The sequence below is a fragment of the Acomys russatus genome, chromosome 5, assembly GCF_903995435.1.
Source record: "Acomys russatus chromosome 5, mAcoRus1.1, whole genome shotgun sequence".
Taxonomy (NCBI): Eukaryota; Metazoa; Chordata; class Mammalia; order Rodentia; family Muridae; genus Acomys; species Acomys russatus.
Window position 1 is genome coordinate 27,414,722 of NC_067141.1, and position 19,212 is coordinate 27,433,933.

The window sequence follows — 19,212 nt, forward strand, 5'->3', positions numbered from 1 at the left end:
CCACCAGGCATACCGCTTTTCTTAGTTTTAAGACAAAGCATCACTGTCTACCCCACATTTTGCAGTCTAGAACTTACAGGCCTCCAGCATCAGCCTGTGGAGGACTGGGATTATGTGTGTGTGTACCTCATCAGGGTCTCTTCACCATATTTTTTTCTTTTTTAAGTTTTTTTGAGACAGGATTTCTCTGTGTAGCCCTGGCTGTCCTTTCTTTGTAGACCAGGCTGGCCTTGAACTCACAGAGATCTGCCTGTCTTTGCCTCTCCACGTGCTGGGATTATGGGTGTATGGTACCACCCGTGGCTTCTCTCTTGCTTTTTTATCTTTTTTCTTTCCAGTACTGGGAATTGAGCCCAAGACCTCATACATGCTAGAAATATTCTCAGACTTTTCTGCTTTTTTTTTTTTTTTTTTTCTTTATCCCCACCCCACACCCACCACAGGGTTTCTTTGTGTAGTCCAGGCTGGCCTCCAACTCAGAGATCCGCCTCCAGATTGCTGGGATTAAAGACATCTGCCACCGCTGCCTGGTTTCTCTATTTTTTCTTTTTCTTTCTTTCTTTTTTTGGGGGGCAGCGGGGGGAGACACAGGGTTTTCCAGACAGGGTTTCTCTGTGTACCCTTGGCTGTCCTGGACTCATTTTGTAGACCAGGCTGGCCTTGAACTCACAGAGATCCACCTGCCTCTGCCTCCCGAGCACTGGGATTAAAGGCGTGTACCACCACGCCTAGCATCTCTGTTTTTTCTTTTCTTTTTTTCTTTAAGATTTATTATGTATACAGTGCTCTGCCTACACGTACATCCGCATGCTGGAGGAGGGCACAGATCACATTAGAGATGGTTGTGGGCCACCATGTTGTTGCTGGGAATTGAACTCATGACTGGAAGAGCAGTCAGTGCTCTTAACCGCTGAGCCATCTCTCCAGCCCCTCTGTTTTTTCTTAATGGTAGGAAAAACCTGAACACATCTGAACTTTCTGGTGTTCCTGTCTGAGTCCTTAAAGAATGCTGGGGGCTTGGGTTATTGCTCAGTGTTAATTTGGGCTCAGCATTTATGAGAACCCAAGTTCAATCTCTAGTCCTTCATCAAAACACAATAAAAATCTGACACTGGGTCATTTATAAAAAACAGAGGTTTAACTGAGTCTAGCTATATAAGCCAGCACTTGGAAGGTAGAGGCAGGTGGATCTCTGTGAGTTCCAGCCTGGTCTATAGAGGAGTTCCAGGACAGCCAGGGCTACACAGAGAAACCTTGTCTTGGAAAAACCCAATCAAAGAAAATAGAACCTGAGTTTAATCCCCAGTATCAGAGATTTTTACAAGGACATTGGAAGCCGGGCATGGTGGCGCACGCCTTTAATCCCAGCACGTGGGAGGCAGAGGCGGGCAGATCGCTGTCAGTTCGAGGCCAGCCTGGTCTACAAAGCGAGTCCAAGACAGTTAAGGCTACACAGAGAAACCCTGTCTTGAAAAACCACATACACACACACACACACACACACACACACACACACACACACACACACCAAAACAACAACAACAACAACAAAACCAAGGACATTGAAGTCCCTGGAGAGATAGCTCACACAATTGAGAGTTCTGGCTGGTCTTCCAGAGGACCGAGGTTTCATTCCCAGCCCCAACACCTGTAACTCCAGTTCTAAGGGATCCAATGCCTTCTTCGCAGGCAGTCTGCACACATGATGCAAAGTCACAGGTGTAAGCAAACACTAATACACATAAAAAATTTTATATATATGTGTGTGTGTGTGTGTTATAAATATGTTATATACATATTTCTCCAAGTCTTAGAGGCTGGGAAGACCAAGGTTGAGAGGAACCTGTGTCTGAAAAGAGCTTTTCTGCTAGAGCTCCTCATTTCGGAAGGTGGAAGGAAAGACCGTATCTTATCAGGGGCCCTCTGCTGAGTAGGCCCTCAGCACACTCAAGGGCGACCTCAGCATCTTTCAAAAGTCCCACAGTGGGCTAGCCAAATGGTTCAGAAAAAGGAACGGCCACCAGAACCCACATGGTAGGAGAAAACTGACTCTTACAAGCTGTCCTCTGACCTCCACATGTGCTCCCACTGTGTGTGTGTGTCTGTTTGTGACGAATAACTAGAGAAAATCCCGAAGGTCTCATCTCTACCCAGCTGCATTGCAGGTTAAGCTTCCAGCACGGGCCAGAAAGGAGAAAAGGAAGATACATAGGGAGAAGGGACCAGCGAGGGCTGAAGAAGCAGGTGGTAGGATTTGGTCTAGGACACAGGAAAGACTCAAGGATCGTGAGTCAGCAGTGGGAAGAAAAGCGGAGGACACTGGGCAGAATGATAACATGGGCAGAAAGGGGGCAGGAGTGTGAGAATTGGCCATTCAGTGATGCGAAGGAGCTGGCCTTAGAGTCCAGGCCCAGTCTGTGAAGGGTCTTGCAGGAGCCAGTCCCATCAGCAGTGGGAGCCTCTGCCGCTGTGGCTCACAGCCTTGGCCAGCATTCCAGAGCACCCCAGGATTCGGTAGAGGAGCAAATTCTAGCAGCACATGTTCCGGGTGGTGACACCAGTCACTTCCCTTACCACAGTTGGGGCCGTGTTCGTTCAACTCCGCTGTTTGGCTGCTCTGATAGTGGACAGTGGAAAGTAACGGCCACACTCCCTCTCCCAGAGCCCAGATGCCGGTCCAGCCTCCAGGCAAAGACACGGAAGAGATGGAGGCAGAAGGCGACTCAGCAGCTGAGATGAATGGGGAGGCGGATGAGAGTGAGGAGGAACGAAGCGGCAGCCAGACTGAGTCCGAGGAGGAGAGCTCAGGTGAGCCCCTGCACCTTGTCTCTGTCTCTCTGTCTGTCTTACACTCACTTGCTCGCTCGCTCTCTCTCTCACACTCACACGCACGCAAGGCAGCCTGCCCTTGCAGAGTCAGCCCTAATTGGTCTCTTGCCTCAGAGATGGATGACGAGGACTATGAGCGGCGCCGCAGTGAGTGTGTCAGTGAGATGCTGGACCTGGAAAAGCAGTTCTCGGAGCTGAAGGAGAAGTGAGCATGGGGGGCTGGCCAGGCCTTTGGGCAACTGAAGGAGAAGTGAGCATGGGGGGCTGGCCAGGCCTTTGGGCAGCTGGGGTGCAGAGGTGTCCGTACTGATGAGCAGCTAGTGGGGCATAAGGGCAGCAGGTGTTTGGCAGGCCAGTGGCATCCAGCTGCCTTTTTACCTCCAGGTTGTTCAGGGAACGGCTGAGCCAGCTGCGCTTACGACTGGAGGAAGTGGGGGCTGAGCGAGCCCCAGAATACACTGAGCCGCTGGGAGGGCTGCAGCAGAGCCTAAAGATCCGTATTCAGGTGGCAGGTCTGTAGCTGCCCTGTTCTCCCAGAAGCACAGCTCTTTGTCACCTTCCACTTTTGTCCCTGCCTGCTCACCCTATTATCGGGGCTCATTGGGGGAGGTGGGGAGGGGGGCGCTAGGGCCTCGGCCACGCAGAGCTCCTCCTCCCCTTTGCAGGGATCTACAAGGGCTTCTGCCTGGACGTGATCAAGAATAAGTATGAGTGTGAACTCCAGGGAGCCAAGCAACACCTGGAGGTGAGCCGGCAGGGGGCGCCCGGGAGGCGGGCAACACCTGGAGGTGAGCCAGCAGGGGGTGCCCGGGAGGCGGGCGAGGCCCGGGCCCAGCAGCTCCCCTGGCTGAGTGGGTATCCCCCTCCCAGAGCGAGAAGCTGCTGCTGTACGACACACTGCTTGGGGAGCTGCAGGAGCGGATCCAGAGGCTGGAGGAGGACCGCCAGAGCCTGGACATCAGCTCTGGTGAGGCGAGGGCCCAGCCCGGAAGTGCCCCGTCCATCTCTGGACCTCTGCTTCCCAGGCTTCACAAGGGAACTCAAAAAGCATAGTTGTTGGGGTCCCTGCGAGAGCAGAATGAGACTTCAGGAAAGGGTCTAGCTCAGTATTCCCCATATAGTGGGGGCTCAAGCAGAGTGGGTCCTTTGCCTGTCCCCATTCAGAATGGGGGTACCCAACTGACACGTGGATGCATATAAAAAACCGTAGTCTTCTCCCCGGCGGCAGCATCTGCGTTCATACGGGGTCCAGAAATTTCCTTTGTCCCCGTCTAAGCAAATGAAAAAAACTGAGGCTTTACCAACCAGGGCGGTGTTCTCTTCCCGAGGTGCACTAGTGTGCGGCTAGAACCTGAGTTGTTCTGAGAGGCCTCCAGCCTCAAGCCGAGGCTGGGGCCACTGCCCTAGTCCTAATGGGGAGGGGAGGGGAAGGCCAGGCTGTTCCGTGGTAAAGGCACAGGGGCAACAGGAATCACCACTGGGTCCCTGGCCTGACCCTGAGTTTCTGGGCACAGAGTGGTGGGATGACAAACTACATGCCAGAGGCAGCTCAAGGACCTGGGACTCACTGCCACCCAGCAAGAGAAAGAAGGCACCGCTCGTTTCTGGTATCCTTCCACTCAGGGTCGTGTGCACCTGGGGCAGGCTGCGCACCAGGTAGGCGAGAGGGATAAATGTGGGACAGAGTCAAACTAGAACCCTTCACGGCCCAGTGGTGTCACTTGGAAATGTCCATTTGTCAGAATGTCCTTCTGCATTGTAGGTCCTCCTGAGATCAGTGGTCCTCAAAGAAACAGAGCTCAGCTCACTGACTCCTAGTAATTTCCTGAGTAAAGATCGGCAGACTTTGAAGCTCTCTGGCTTTCCCACCGTGTCCTGGTGCAGGCCCCATGCTGCCTTGTTCATTCCTAGCCAGGCCTTGCTCAACCCCTCTGGAACTATTGCCTGTCTGCTCAGTGGTGTCATGTCAGGTGCTGAGGTCTCTCCTAATCCACAGCCCCACCTTGACCCCCCCATGCTCTGTGTGGAGCATCTCAAGGGGGCTGCCTGTCTTTGACCCTCCTGTGTTGCACAGCACAACACTGAGCTGAGGTCTTCCATAGCCACTGTCAGCCTCAGGACGGAGACTCCATTGAGCCATCATGGGTAAGATAGATTTCAGATACAGAGCACAGACGATTGTGCTCAGTGTTACGCTGTGCAGTACAGGCTACTAGGAAGGAAGAGGCCAGGACCCACCTTTAGGTAAGAAAGTTACTGACAGAACAGGAGGAGCGGGGCCCCTCGGGTTGGGATGGACCTTGGTCAGCTAATCTAGAAAAGGGGTGAGAGTAAAGGAGGGAAGTGGGTAGGGTTTCCTGCCTAACACAGTCCCCACACACTCTAAGAACTAGGGTCCCTGAGACGGGAGGTAGAGCTTAGATTAAACCCAGGGTCTTGCTGAGTGTGGTGGCACAGGCCCTTAATCTCCCCAATGCCCCACTCAGGAGGCAGAGGCAGGTGGATCTGTGATCTCTGTGAGTTCCAGGCCAGCCAGGACCACATAGACCATGACTCAAAAAAAAAAAAAAAAAAAAAAAGGCTAGCTCTTGGCGCCACCTCCACATTCTCCATGTACACAGTGGGTGAGCGGCGCTCTGCCTCTGGCTTTCCATGGCGCCCTGTGCGTGTTCCCTCCTGTTGTCGCCTTGCTTCCTTGACCCCTGTGCGGGCCCTTACATTGTATACATGCTGCAGGAGATCGACATCCTGGAAGACTGGACGGCTATCAAAAAGGTGGGTCCACTGCTGCCCGCCACCCCATCCCCTGCGCCGAACCCGGGGGACCGTGGTACCCCAGGATGTCCAGTTGTCTGCTGCTCCCCAGCAACACCCATCTCAGCCCCGGTGCCCTGACTTTGTGGCAGCTTTTAGTCCTTCATAGACTGACGCGGAGAAGGGATGTGTTCGTGTCGGCCCTTGCTGCAGGAGGGCTGAAGGAGAGAGGCGGCTTGCTGGGCTGGCCTCTGAGAAACGAGTTCTATACTTCATGAAGCTTGACTCACCAGCTTTCCTCCTGAACTGTGGGGGCAGTGTCAAGCAAGCTAAAGTGAACTCTAAGTGACACTTTTTTCTCTCCACCCAGGCCAGGGCAGCAGTGTCCCCTCAGAAGAGAAAAGCAGACGGTAAGAGGTGGCCCTGTCAGAATTGGTAGCCTGATCTCACTTTGAGGGGTTTGTGGGTGTTTGGGTTGGGGAAGCTCTCAGCTGAGGGGCAAGGCCATGTAAAGGTGGAAGGGAGGGCTGCAGGTGGAGCCAGTGGTAGAGCAAGGCCCTGGTCCCAGCTCTACCCCACAAGAAGATAAAGGTAGACTACAGCCCCAGGCAAGGTTAGTCAGGGCAGGAAGGAGAAACCCTGTGGGTGAGGGTGTGCGACACCTCCCTCAGTGTCTTCAGGAAGTGATGGTTGTCCTTTTGTTGGTTTTCCCACATACCCCTAGGACCCTGACCCTGCGTTACACACTCAAAGGGTCCTTGGAGCAGATGGTACCGCACACAGGACTAACATTTCTCTGCAAAGGCAGAGGGTTGCCTAGTAACTCTTCAGTGTCCCTGCTGACCCCTGACCACCTGCTGCCACTGGCCTGGACTCCTCTCCTCTCCTTGGGATCTGCATAACTGTGGCCCTGAAGCTGACCTGGTCAAGCAAGACTGTTGTCTCCAACTCTGAGCAGCCCACCCCTTCCCAAAGACTAACTTCCTCAGTGTCCCCCAACAAAGAAGATGAGCCTTATCCAAATCAACACAGCAGCCATGCTGACTGTCAGCCCTGGCCCTCAGCCACTGATCCAGGAGCTGGGCCATTGCAGGAGGAACTCTTGAACCAGAAACATTAGGCTGGGGTCTTGCCCATCTTATAACTGCCACTGGGCATGAAGGCTTCCCAGGCTCTCTCAGGGCTGTTCCTGGTTTCTGCCTCCCAGATTCCAAAGCCTGGAATAAAATTCATCCTGGGATCTTGATGTGACCAGTGTGTCTGCTCTATCTTACAAGGGAATCAGGGTTTTTGTGGGGAGCGCCTAAGACAGACTTTTGGGGTCCCTGTGGTTTGGGGCATTGTGACTTAGAGAAAAGCCTGGGGAAGGGAGGAGGTTGGGCCCAGAGCTGGAAGACACGTGGCCTAGGCAAAGCACACTGGGTGAAGGGGCTTTTGCACGTGCCTGGTGCCTGGTCATGTCTGCACCTGCCCCAGGCACTTGGCAGATTGGCAAGCAGGCTAGCTAGCAGGGCCTGTGTGTGGGAGGCAGCTAGCAGCAGCGCCATGTGCTGGTTAGCAGTGAGTGTCAGAACCACCCCCAGAACCTCAGTTACGCAAAGGGCTTAGTTTCCATAGAGACACAGCATCTTTTCTCCATAGCAACCTAAAATTACAAAACCCAAGTTAGGTTCAGGAATGAGTCATCTGTGACCAGTAGGGGGTGCTCTCCCACATTGCTGACCCCCATCCAAGGCAGGAGCAGATGAGCGAGTGACCGCAAGACTTCTTAAGGTAACCCAGGGGTGAGGCCTTGAGCCTTAGGGAACTTGGTCTGCCCCGCTTAACTCCTCCCTACCCAGCTGCAGAGTGTGAGGGGCTGCAGGAAGCACTGTGTGGAGTCAGTCCTCCCACAGCTGGGGCCCCGATAGTGGCACTAACATGGAGAGGTCCCCTGCCATTCCTAGCTGGGCCCAGTATAGAGGTGGACACTGGCCACAGGGAGTGGACATACAAGAGTTAATTGGTGGGGCGTGACAGGGTGAACCGCCTTCAGGAAGTGTTACTCACCACCACCGCCAGGAATGTGCACGCCTGTGCCTTGGGGGTTGGATTCTCTTCCTGAGTCCCAGGAGAAGCTGAAGGAGCTCCCAGCCATGGAGGACCCTGAAGAGACAAGAGCACACCCTCTGGGAGATGCCGGCAGGAACTTTGTTCCTGGAAACCGACAGAAAGAAAAGTTAGTGAAGTTGGGAGATGAGCCAGGTGCCGGGTGGGGGGTGGGGGGTGAGGGCAGCGACAGGAGTATCTGGCAAGGACAGGTTAGGTGGGAAGCCCAGAACAGGAAAGAAATGCTCACTTCAGACAGCTGCTCAGGCCTGGGTGTCTGCCCCTAGGCCCTCTCCAGACCCCTTATATGACACACCTGATGCCAGTGGGACACAGGCAGGCGGGTCCCAACCACCAGCACGCACTGTGAGCCTGCGGGAGCGGCTGCTGATCACCCGGCCCGTGTGGTTACAGCTGCGGGCCAACGCTGCAGCCGCACTACACGTGCTGAGGACAGAGCCTCCAGGGGTGAGTGCTTCCCCTTCCTCCAGGGCTAGCTCCTGGCTCGCCAAGGATGGGAAGGGAAGGGAAGGGAAGGGCCCTGGCCATGGAGGTCCTGAGCCTCCTGATCTTGCCCACTTGCAGACCTTCCTGGTGCGGAAATCTAACACTCGCCAGTGCCAGGCTCTGTGTGTGAGGCTGCCAGAAGCCAGTGGCCCCTCTTTTGTCTCCAGCCACTATATCCAAGAGAGCCCCAGTGGTGAGGGGACTTTGCCTGGCAGCGGGAAGGGGCTGGAGACAGGCGGGGGAGGGAGGTCACTACAGAACAGCCTCACCCCCTGATGTCTCTCAGGCATCTCTTTGGAGGGCTCAGAGCTCATGTTCCAGGACCTGGCCCAGCTCATCTGTGCATACTGCCATACCCGGTGAGTCCACCTGTGGGGCACCTGGTGACCACTGGGCCTGCTTCCCAGGACCACCCCCCCTCTGCACCCAAGCAGAGCACCGCTCTTGACTGCTCCTTGCTCTGACCTTAGGGACATTCTTCTCCTCCCCCTCCGGCTCCCCAGAGCCATCCATCAGGCAGCCACCCACAAGGAGCTGGAGGCCATCTCCCATCTAGGCATGGGTAAGGAAGGGTTCCCTGTAGCCTCCTGCACAGCCGGACACACAGAGGCCAGATGGGGGTGAGGGGTGGGGTGGGGTGGGGTGAGGAAAGAACCACCAAGCCTTTTCTTTGTGGGCAACCTCCTGGGCTAGCTCTGAGGTCCCCATTGGTTCTGCTTGCTAGAGTTCTGGAGTTCCTCCCTCAACACCAAGATTCATCAGAGGCCTTCGGAAGGCCCGCCGATACCCCGGCTGAAGGCTCGGTCCCCTCAGGAGCTGGATCAGGGCACTGGCGCAGCCCTGTGCTTCTTCAACCCCCTCTTCCCAGGGGATCTGGGCCCCACCAAACGTGAGAAATTCAAGAGGAGTTTCAAAGTGCGTGTGTCCACAGAGACCTCCAGCCCTCTATCTCCACCTGCTGTGCCGCCTCCCCCAGTCCCCGTGCTGCCAGGGACATCTTCTAGCCAAGCAGGAAGACTGCCTCCTCGACAGCTGCTGCAGAGGGAGAGCTCAGTGGGCTACCGCGTGCCAGGAAGTGCTGCTGGGCCTAGTCTTCCCTCTCTACCCTCGCTTCAAGAGGTGGACTGCTGCTCCCCCAGCAGCTCCGAGGAAGATGAGGGTTCTCCCGGAAGCCCTACAACCTCCCCACGCCTCAGCCGTCCATGGCAGCGGCGGCCTCTGCTTCGGTCCATGAGTTCTGCTTTCTGCTCTCTGCTGGCACCAGAGAGGCAGGTGGGCCGGGCAGCCAAAGTGCTAGTGCAGAACCGATACACAGCTGTGGGTCAGCTAGTGCAGGACCTACTGACCCAGGTTCGGGCTGGTCCTGAGCCCCGGGAGTTGCAAGGCATCCGCCAAGCCCTGAGCCGGGCCCGGGCCATGCTGTGTGCCGAACTGGGCCCTGAGAAGCTGCTACCACCTGAGAGGCTGGGTAAGGCCCCAGCCCAGGCCTCCCCAGGCTCAGTCTCCACTTCTTCATCCTCCCTCATCTGCCTCTCTCCTTGCCTGAGGGTATACTGCTGCTCGGGTGCCATGCCTCTTCCCCCCTTCTCACTACTGATGCAGTGAATTCCAACCTCCCCTCCCTGTCCCTCACCCTACCTTCTGCCTTGGCCAGGGCCTCTTGTTTTTCAAGGCCTTCCCCCACACCCCCATCCCCCCACCCCTCCCCTCCCCGACGTAGCTACTCTCCTCTGGCAGAACTGGTCCTGGAGAAGTCCCTGCATCGGTCTGTTCTCAAGCCTCTTCGGCCTATCCTAGCTGCCCGCCTGCGGCGCCGGCTTTCCACAGATGGTTCCCTTGGCCGCCTAGCTGAGGGCTTCCGCCTGGCCCGGACTCAGGGGCCTGGAGCCTTCGGTTCCCACCTGAACCTCTCCTCCCCAGTGGAGACAGAACAGGTGCGCCAGAAGCTGCTGCAGCTGCTTCGTGCCTACTCACCTAGTGCCCAGGTCCAGTGGCTTCTGCAGGCCTGCAAGTTGCTCTACACAGCCCTGAAAACCCAGGCGGGTATGACCCCCACAACTTTCCCCTGCTCCACTCCTTCTGAGTAGAGCCTGTGCCTCCCCACCCCCACTCAGGAGCTCTAAAGAGTAGACTGTCTGTCATCCCCGGAACCTTCCCTGTGGTTGCTTTGATGGCCCTGGTCTTGTTACCTAGGTGTCTGGCAGGCCGAGGGGAGGGGGGTCACTGTCTAGGATGGAGATTGGACCCTCGCCCTTGGGCCTCTGAGGCGGCTGGAACTTCCTTCTTCCCGTGTTTCCACAGGGGAGGATGCAGGCGCGGACGAGTTCCTGCCTCTGCTGAGCCTTGTTCTGGCCCAATGTGACCTTCCTGACCTCCTGTTAGAAGCCGAGTACATGTCGGAGCTGCTAGAACCCACCCTGCTCACCGGAGAGGGTGAGGGTCGCCTCACTTCCTGTCTGGGTGGGACTGAGCCTTCATAGCTGCTAGTAGGTCCTGAGTAAGCAAGGCAGGAAGGCAGGACACCCTACCCCCGCCCCAGCTGCGTCCTATGTATCCTGTGTCGTAGGCGGCTACTACCTGACCAGCCTCTCGGCCAGCCTGGCCTTGCTGTGTGACCTGAGCCAGGCCCGCACTCTCCCGCTCAGCCCGGCACAGGAGCTCCAGCGCTCTCTGGCCCTCTGGGAACAGCGCCGCCTGCCGGCCACCCACAGCTTGCAGGTAAAGGCCCCTTGCCCCTGTCTGCCTCATATTGGCTATGCTGACGTCACCGGAAACAGTTCCTCTCGGCCTGCATCACCCTGCGAGAGAAATAGAGCCCCATCTAAGTATCAGAGCAGCCCTTGTGGGGAGTTCTACGGTACAGGCACTGAACTGTGAGCTCCAGGAAGCTTCCTTGACACTTGACAGAAACTCTGTGGTAGGGCTGTTAGTTTCCCCCATTTTACAGACAAGGAGATAGAACCTGACATGGTAAGTGACAGCAAATTCCTGGCCCTCAGCACCAGCCCCGCTTCTACCTCCCTTGTCCTTGAGCTTTCAGTCTATGCTCCCATTGGGTCCTGGGCCAGGGTGCACCACCCTTGACCTCCAGCCTTCTCAGTCTTGCTTATGAATCCAGACTTTGTAGCCAGGTCCCAGATTCACCCAAGCTCTATCACTTTTTGCCTATGCCTTGGTTTTCTCATCTCTAAAATGGGCACCTGGGCTGCCATGAAGGTTAGGTGCGCTGGTGAGCTATAGGGGATAGTTCTAGGTAGGTAGCCCCAGGAACAGGCAGGGAGAGAGCCCAGCAGCACACAGTGGACTCTCCTTATGCATCTTTTCTGGAAGTTCCCTCTGGCTGGCCTTGCACCTATACCACTAACCCAAACACATCTCTCTCTGTCCCACGGCCGCCTTGGAGCTTACAAGTAAGGCTCCTGGCAGTGAGTTCTACCATGGATGCGTACCGCCTTACCCTGTCCATGTACAGCTTCAGCCTGTCCTCTGTGCTGTGGAGGTGATGACCCAGTAGAGCTGAGGACTTTGTCCTTGTTTTCTGCATAGCACCTCCTTCGAGTAGCCTACCAGGACCCCAACACAGGTTGCACCTCCAAGACCCTGGCCGTGCCCCCGGAGTCTTCAATTGCTACCCTGAGCCAACTCTGTGCCACCAAGTTCCGAGTGACCCAGTCTGATGCATTCGGCCTCTTCCTCTACAAGGACCAGGGCTACCACCGCCTGCCCCCTGAAGCCCCGGCCCACGGGCTTCCAGCAACTGGCTACCTCGTCTACCGCCGGGCAGAGCGCCCTGAGACCCAGGCAGCTGCAACAGAGAAGGCAAAGATGGGCAGTGAGAGGCCAGAAACAGGAGCGTGGGAGGAGGAGAAAGGGGCCCTACACAGTGAAGGGGAGCCTGAGACAACTGTTGGCCGAGGAGGCGAGGATCAGGCCAGAGGAGGTCATGTACAGCCAGAGGAAGAAATGACAGAGGGAAGCCAGGCTGCAGAAGAGTAGCTAGAAAGAGCCAAAAGGGTCGCCTGGGCCTCCAGGGGCCTCGAGATTCCCTCTTCCCAGATGCTGCGCTTCCTTTATCACCCACACGCGGTTCTCTGTCGTGTCTGCCACCTCCTCTAGCTGATCTTCATGAGTCCACCTGCCAGAGAAAAGGGGGCTGGCCACATAGACTAGGGCAGAGTTTACAGTTGGGAGCCTCCAGTGTCCCACGCCCCGGGTCCACGGGGATAAGTGTGTCCAGTAAGGGGAAATTCCCTCTGATAGCCAGCTTCTGGTATCGGGAGAGGGCGGCCCCGGCTTCTTTTGCCTTTCCCATTGCCCGTGGGCACAGGCGGCGTTACTGGAGCATCTAGACCCTGGACAACCCCAATCCCTCCTAGTTTCTGGGGTCAGGGAAACAGCAGAATGACAGCAAAGCTGCCCAAACAAACAGCTCTTCCCAGATGACATAGCACCCTGGTGTGCCATGAGGGGACATGACTGCTGTTCTGCAGGACCCCACATGGATGGTTGGCAGCTGAGCTTAGGCAGGGGGAAAAATGGGTGTTAGCTGCCATGTTGCCCACCCTTAGGGTACTTGCGTCCACCAGGCAGGTCTCTCACTGTCTCTCCTTCCTCAGTCAGTCCAGACATGGTTATTGCCCTGGAGGTCAGGCCACAAGTGAGAAAGCATCTATGTTCCATTCTTTCTCAAGATCAGAAATCTGCTGAGGCACTTCAGTATTTCTGGGGAATAGGACCCTGGGAGGTAATGCCTGCTAGCAGGAAGAGAAGTTTCCAGAACAGGGAGACATGCTCCACAAACATTGTCTTTGCACTCCACTCTTTGGGCCCTTACGAAAGCTAGGGATGAGGCATGTAATAGCTTGTGGGGACCCCTGCAGTGCAGAAAGGTAATTCCTAATATGTACCCAGGCCAGGGCAGCCAGCCCCAGAGGGAAACCAACCAGCTGTAAATCTGAGCAGAGAAAAATGCCCGCCAATAGCCACAAGAGGGCGTGCACAGCCCAAGAAACTGCTGAGGGCAACCCTCACCCCGCCCCCAGGGCAAGATGGGTGGGGATAAAGAGAAGGTAGGCAGCCGCTGGCCTTACACTCTCACAACAGCAGCCAGGAAAATGCAGGGCAAAGCCGCCCACCCCCCACCACCCCTACCCCGCAGTCAGAGAGTCCTGAGAAAGAATTCTTTTCAGACAAAGAGCAGCATGGAGCGGCCAGTCTCAGGCACTCTCCTGGGCCTCTGAGTGCCAAAACACCAGGCTCACATGTAATTCAGGTAACAATAGAGAGGTAGACCTTCAGACTCACATCTAGCCAGGGTAGGGCTCCAAACAGTCACATGGCCACCAGTGTCCTTTCTTCTGCAGTAGGGAGAAGTGTGTGTGGTGAGGGACCACCCCATCTGATATCTGACATCTGGCTTAGGTCCCAGTTCCTTTTGCCTCTCCCCACCACCCAGGGAGAGCCACAGACAAGGTTGCTGGAGCTTCTAGGCTCTCAACAACATGGCCCCTTATTGCACTGTACATCCTCCCTTCCTCCCTAAGGCTTTGTACAGGGGGGAGCACTCCTAGGTGCTCAATAAATGGTGTCCACTGACTGGAGCTTGATAACTAGACGTAAGAGCCTGTGTTGGAATAGGAGGGCCAGTGCTGGCAATGAGACACAGGGTGTGTGGTGCTCAGTCCCAGGGGAAGGCTCTGGAATGTCTGCAGGGGGCGCTCAGAGAACCCCAGGGGCAGGATATGGATCTGGTCTCATGGGAACCAGGTCTCTGGGACTTCCACAGGCCCTTCCTTTGTGCACTCAGTTCTAATTCTGGGCTCCTAGAATTCCATGTGGATCCAGCTGTGGCCCAAAGGAGTGCTGACTCGTTACAGGACAGAAGCCGCACACACATACCTTCCAGAGAGAAAGAATCATTAGCTCCATGCTCTCAACAAGCAAAGCCAGGTATAGTAGCACACATCTGTCATCCCAGCACTCGGGAGGCCGAGGAGGACCATCCTTGACTACATAATTGGAAGACAGCCTAGGCTACGTAGCAAGACCCCCATCTCAAAAGAAGGAGTGAATGCACTTGGTGACATAAAGAGAGACTCAGTAGCAGGTGCTGTGATCTAGGGTGTAACTGTGACCCACTGCACCGTTGCCGCCATCTTCCACATGCTAGAAGTCAAGGCTCTTGAGATGTGCTGTGCCTCATCCGGTGTCCACTGCTGTAGTGCAAGACAGGAACACTGATCAGTACTTGGGTGTCTGGAAAGCAGGCATGTCATTTCCCTGCTTGGCAATGCTATCTTTGTCATTTTAAAATCACCCTGGTTGTATGTGTGTTTGCTTATTGTCTTCCCCACTAGCATGCTAGAGCCAAACTGACCCCCTTCGCAGCAGGCCTTCAGACCTAGGACAGTGGCTGGGCCGGGACTGGCACTTGTGAGAATATATGTGGAATGGTGCATGGGGAAGACTTCATCAAAACCTGTTCTCAGCGGGGTGTGGTAGAGCACTTGGGAGGTGGAGGCAAGTGGATCACTGTGAGTTCGAGGTCAGCCTGGTCTACAAAGGGAGTTCAGGACAGCCAAGGCTACACAGAGAAACCCTGTCTCAAGAAACCAAACAAACAGACAAAAAAAACCTCCTGTTCTCTCTGCTCCTTGGGGGTGACGCATTTTCTACCAGTTCTACCCGGAGGTGTTCACACCTCACTTCAGCCTCACACCAGGTGCTCTTTTCCCCTGACATTACCCCCAAGGGATAAATACCCAGCTGGTGGTATAAGACCACCAGGCATCTCTTGAAAAGGGGTCAGGAGGAGGGTGAGGAAGGGGCCTAGTGCAGGTTCTAGGGCCTATGTAATGGTTTGAGAGGTGCAGTGAAGGACAGCAGTTGAGCCTCAGCCTGACCCACGCTCCTTCCTTTTCCTAACATCTTCCTGTGGCCTCCTGAGCGCTGGTCAGACCCACAGTGTTAGCACATTCCAATGCAACGCGGCATGGTATCCCAGGTGGGTAGTACAGTGCCCCGGCACCCCAAGGTTAACAGGCACACCCAGACACCATGACTCACATAGGGACCATGGACACAGGCCTGTAGCAACACATGGACTTCCTGACAACAATGCCAACACCACCCATGGCACCACGCATACAGTTCTATCCATGCTCCTGGAGACACACCGTAGCTTCTACTTCCTGCTCCATCTGAGCCCTGGAAACGTAAGCCCCCACCCCACCAAACATACACACACACCCCACATGTTTTTATACTTTGGAGCATGAACAGGAAGTCCAACCCCAATCCCCTAACATTTCCCACCCAGCCCCTGGTGGGTCCCCTGAAGGGACTGAATTGCTGGGAAGACCCCTGAAAGGGTGCGGTGACCTCACAGGCTAGGCAGGAGCTGAGGCAGGCAGGCTGGGCGGGGCAGCCTGAGCTCATCAGATTCCAGCCTGATTCACAGGAGGAGCTGAGGGATTGAGGATGGGAAAGGGTCCAGGAGCTGGGGCTCTAGGGGCCTGAGTGGGCTTGGGATCCGAGTGTCATGGTGTGGCCTTTCCTGAAGGGTTACCCCCTGGGTGGGATTGAGGCCCCTTAGCTGAGCTATGGGATAAGACAATCAGCCTTGCCCTCTAGGCTGGGACACACACGCACACCCCTTCCGGGCCATAGCAGCTGGATGTCTTTAGCTGGGGAGGTAACCTTCACAGTCCATCTTGGATCCTCCAGGCGCAGGGCAGCTGTCTGAGGTCGACTCTAAGGGTCGGGAAAGGCCAGCTTTGCCTAGTCCCATGGCATGGGGCACACAGGGTTACAGACCCATGCTATCCTGCCAGGCAAAGCCTCTGCCAGAAAGTGAGACTGCAGAGGCTGCCCCAGTCAGTGCCTGGGATGTTTTCTGGCAGAGACTGAGCCGTTTGCTCCTGCCATCCCCAGAACGCCTTGTGTTCCCAACTGAGGGATGCTTACAGAAAGTAGGGGGACCAAGCTGCCCAGACCCAGCTGCAGGGTGACAGGAAGAAAGAATGGGGGCAGGGTGAGGGTGCAGGAAGTGCCTTTCTTGGAACTCTGCACCAAAATAGCCCATTCCATCCCTTCTCTGGGTCTGGTGTCCCACGGGGGGAGGTGTGTGTCACCAAGGATACCCTCACTGGGGAGGAGCGTGATCTGATCTCAGTCTGGCTCTTGCTTGCCAGCCCCCTCCACCCCCACTGCAGCTTGGGCTCCACTTTGAAGTCCCAACGTAAATATCATGTCTGCTCAGATTCTCCTTCCTGCCTGGTCACAGACCCTAGACCTGGCTTTTACCCCAGCCAACCCCCAGGATACAGCACAGGGAGAGAGGAGAGCAGAGGGAGGCTAGACCACCCAGAGATGCAGAGCAGAGGCAGAGGGAAGATGAAAGCTGAGAGACAGACCCCAGACCCATAGGGGCGTGGTTCTTAGGGCAGGAGATCCCTGAAGGCCAACAGAAGAGACCAGGCAGGCACAGAAAGGAATAAGGTAGGAGAGGTAAAAGCCGGGGGCCCTGGAGGACAAGGGGGCAGAGGGATGAGGTGTCAGGCAGGAAGAGAAAAAAGGACAAGTAAATGCCTCTGGAGAAAGTTCCAGAGGTGGGGTATGGCAGAGATCAGAGAGGTTGGAATTAGGGTAACTAAGGAAGGACTTAGCGCAAAGAAACTTGTCCCTGTGGCCACGGGACCAATCGCCTTGCTTACCTAGGCTTGGGGTAAATGTGGGGGTGAGGTTAGTTAGGAAAGTCCTCAGCAAACTGGGCCAAGCTCAGCCCTTGAACAGAGAGCCCACATCCACAGGTACCCTTGCACAGGCCTTCAGAAGGGCTGCCCTGCTAGCCTAGCCTAGACACAGGTTCCAGGATTTGCCCCACCCCTACCCCCATTTCCCCCTCCTGAGACAGGGTTTCTCTATGTAGCCTTGGCTGCCCTGGACTCATGTTATAGACCAGGCTGGCCTGGAACTCACAGAGATCTGCTTGCCTCTGTCTCCCAGAATGCTGGGATTAAAGGCCTGCACCACCGAGCCCAGCTTGGATTCCCTTTCTTTTAAGCAGATGTGGCCAGATGTTCAGGTCCAGCATCTGCTAGGAGAGAGAGCTAGGCTCCCGCCTGGATCCAGGCTGGATCTTCCAAGGAGCCATTTGCTTCATTCTTGCAGCTGTGGGCACAGGTGTGAACTTGCTGGGACAACCAGCTGTGCATGTGTATATCCATGCCAAGGCTGTGCAAAGACATGTGTACGCATCCCCAGGCATGGATGTGCACGAAAGCACATTGTCCTGAAGCCACATGCACACAAGGTCTTCATGACTAAGGCCCCACTCTACCCTCAGCTACCCCCAGCTGTCAGAATTCTTTGGCTTCAGGGATGCTGACGAGAGCCAACACCCCTTCTTCCCAGTTAGAATTCTCCAAACCTCTGTCTCCCACCCATCCTGTCCCCAGCAGCATGACCCCCTCCCTGCAGGGCTGTCCTGCCAGAAGCACAAAGGGCGTGGCCCCAACAGCGGCAAGAGGAGGAGGTTGCAAATATACCCTTTCCTCCACTCCTGCCCAGGGTAAACCTCTCCCACCCACTCACCTCGGCTCCCACCCAAGACTGGGTGCCTCCCGCCTCTCTCTGCCTTTCCTCCTGACAGCCTGAAAGCTGGAGAGTGGTTTGAGAAGAGTTTAGACAGGGACTGAGGTGGGGGTGGGGACAGAAGACAGAGCAGGGAAGGAGGTGATTTTCACACAAAGCAATGTGCTGGCTCAGCGGGCCAGCATGCCAAGGCTCTTAAGGATGCCGGTCCTGGGGGGCGCCCCCCATTCTCACCCAGTGACCCCACCCAGCTGTTCCATGGGGCCCCTCTCTGAGCCAGCCAGTCTTTAGGTCACCTTCCCCCTTCCCCTGTAGGCCTACAAACACTGTATCCCAAACCATCTCCCTGTTGCTTGTCCCAGACACATTTTCCTAGAAATATGGGCTTCTGTTTTCATGCCCCTCTTACAGGGAGATTCTCCTGTGTGGACCACTATCCCAGCAGGGAGACCCAGCCTTCTGCCTCCCACTGTAAGCAGAACTTGAGATGGTGCACCCCGCCACCCACTGGCCTCCAGTCCAGCCAGGAAGACACACTAGCCTCAGGCCCCAACAGAGAACACAGCTGTGTGTGGGAACACATCCTATTTGTTCCTTGCAGTAGTGACCCCAAGCTGTCCCTGTTTTAGATTGTCCTACAGAGATATTGAGGTCCATTCTCATCAGAGAGGCTGCCAGTGACACTCAGGCCCTTTGCTTATATCCTCTATCTTGCATTGAAATATTTTATGAACAAGGTGGTAAAATGCCTGTAATCCTTGCACTTGGTGGTGAAGGCAGAGAGATCAGAAATTCAAGGTTATCCTTGGCTACTTAGTAAGTCTGAAGCTAGCCTAGGATACATGATACTGTCTCAAAAAAATCCACATAGACCTCTAGCTACCTATCCCCCTCCCATCCACTTTACATACATGCATACATAGCATTGGTCTACCTATCCACCCCACCCCCTCTCCCTCCTAAGCCATCCTTGCTTCTATGCATTCATCCATACAGCTGTTATACATGTCAACCCATGGCCCCATGTATCCATCTACCTGTACATCTCGCTGTGTATCCACCATGTACACAGCATTCGCCCATGTGTATGTCTGTGTATCTGCCTGTATGTCCATCCATGCATCCGTATATCTACCCACCATTCTCTCATAGATCCGTTCACATAGTCACCCACCTAAGCTTTATTTTTGTTTTTTGTTTTGTTTTGTTTTGTTTTTCGAGACAAGGTTTCTCTGTGTAGCCTTGGCTGTCCTAGACTCCCTTTGTAGACCAGGCTGGCCTCGAACTCACAGCGATCCGCCTGCCTCTGCCTCCACCCACCTAAGCTTTAATCGCTTGTCACGTCAGATCAGTTAGCATCTTCTCTGTGCTGTGGGTGAACCAATCAGAACAGCAGGAAAAGAAGCTCAAGCCCCGCCCCCCACTCAAGCTCCTGATCTC

At 55.4% G+C, this 19,212-nt stretch overlaps 2 protein-coding genes across 2 annotated transcripts; both read left to right on the forward strand.

Moving 5' to 3' along the window:
- The first annotated feature begins 2,669 nt into the window (after positions 1 to 2,669).
- Positions 2,670 to 6,653, forward strand: Brms1 (BRMS1 transcriptional repressor and anoikis regulator). Its single transcript, XM_051145865.1, has 9 exons — positions 2,670 to 2,808; positions 2,944 to 3,034; positions 3,214 to 3,341; positions 3,495 to 3,574; positions 3,700 to 3,796; positions 4,344 to 4,435; positions 5,539 to 5,604; positions 5,954 to 5,993; positions 6,308 to 6,653. Exons 1-9 carry the CDS (start codon positions 2,670 to 2,672, stop codon positions 6,313 to 6,315), a joined length of 741 nt encoding a protein of 246 aa, XP_051001822.1. The 3' UTR covers positions 6,316 to 6,653.
- A 993-nt stretch (positions 6,654 to 7,646) lies between these two features.
- Positions 7,647 to 12,199, forward strand: Rin1 (Ras and Rab interactor 1). The gene is made up of 10 exons (XM_051145866.1): positions 7,647 to 7,801; positions 7,959 to 8,139; positions 8,257 to 8,371; positions 8,465 to 8,537; positions 8,649 to 8,740; positions 8,903 to 9,646; positions 9,916 to 10,221; positions 10,480 to 10,611; positions 10,745 to 10,896; positions 11,725 to 12,199. Exons 1-10 carry the CDS (start codon positions 7,647 to 7,649, stop codon positions 12,172 to 12,174), a joined length of 2,400 nt encoding a protein of 799 aa, XP_051001823.1. The 3' UTR covers positions 12,175 to 12,199.
- The last annotated feature ends 7,013 nt before the right edge of the window (positions 12,200 to 19,212 follow it).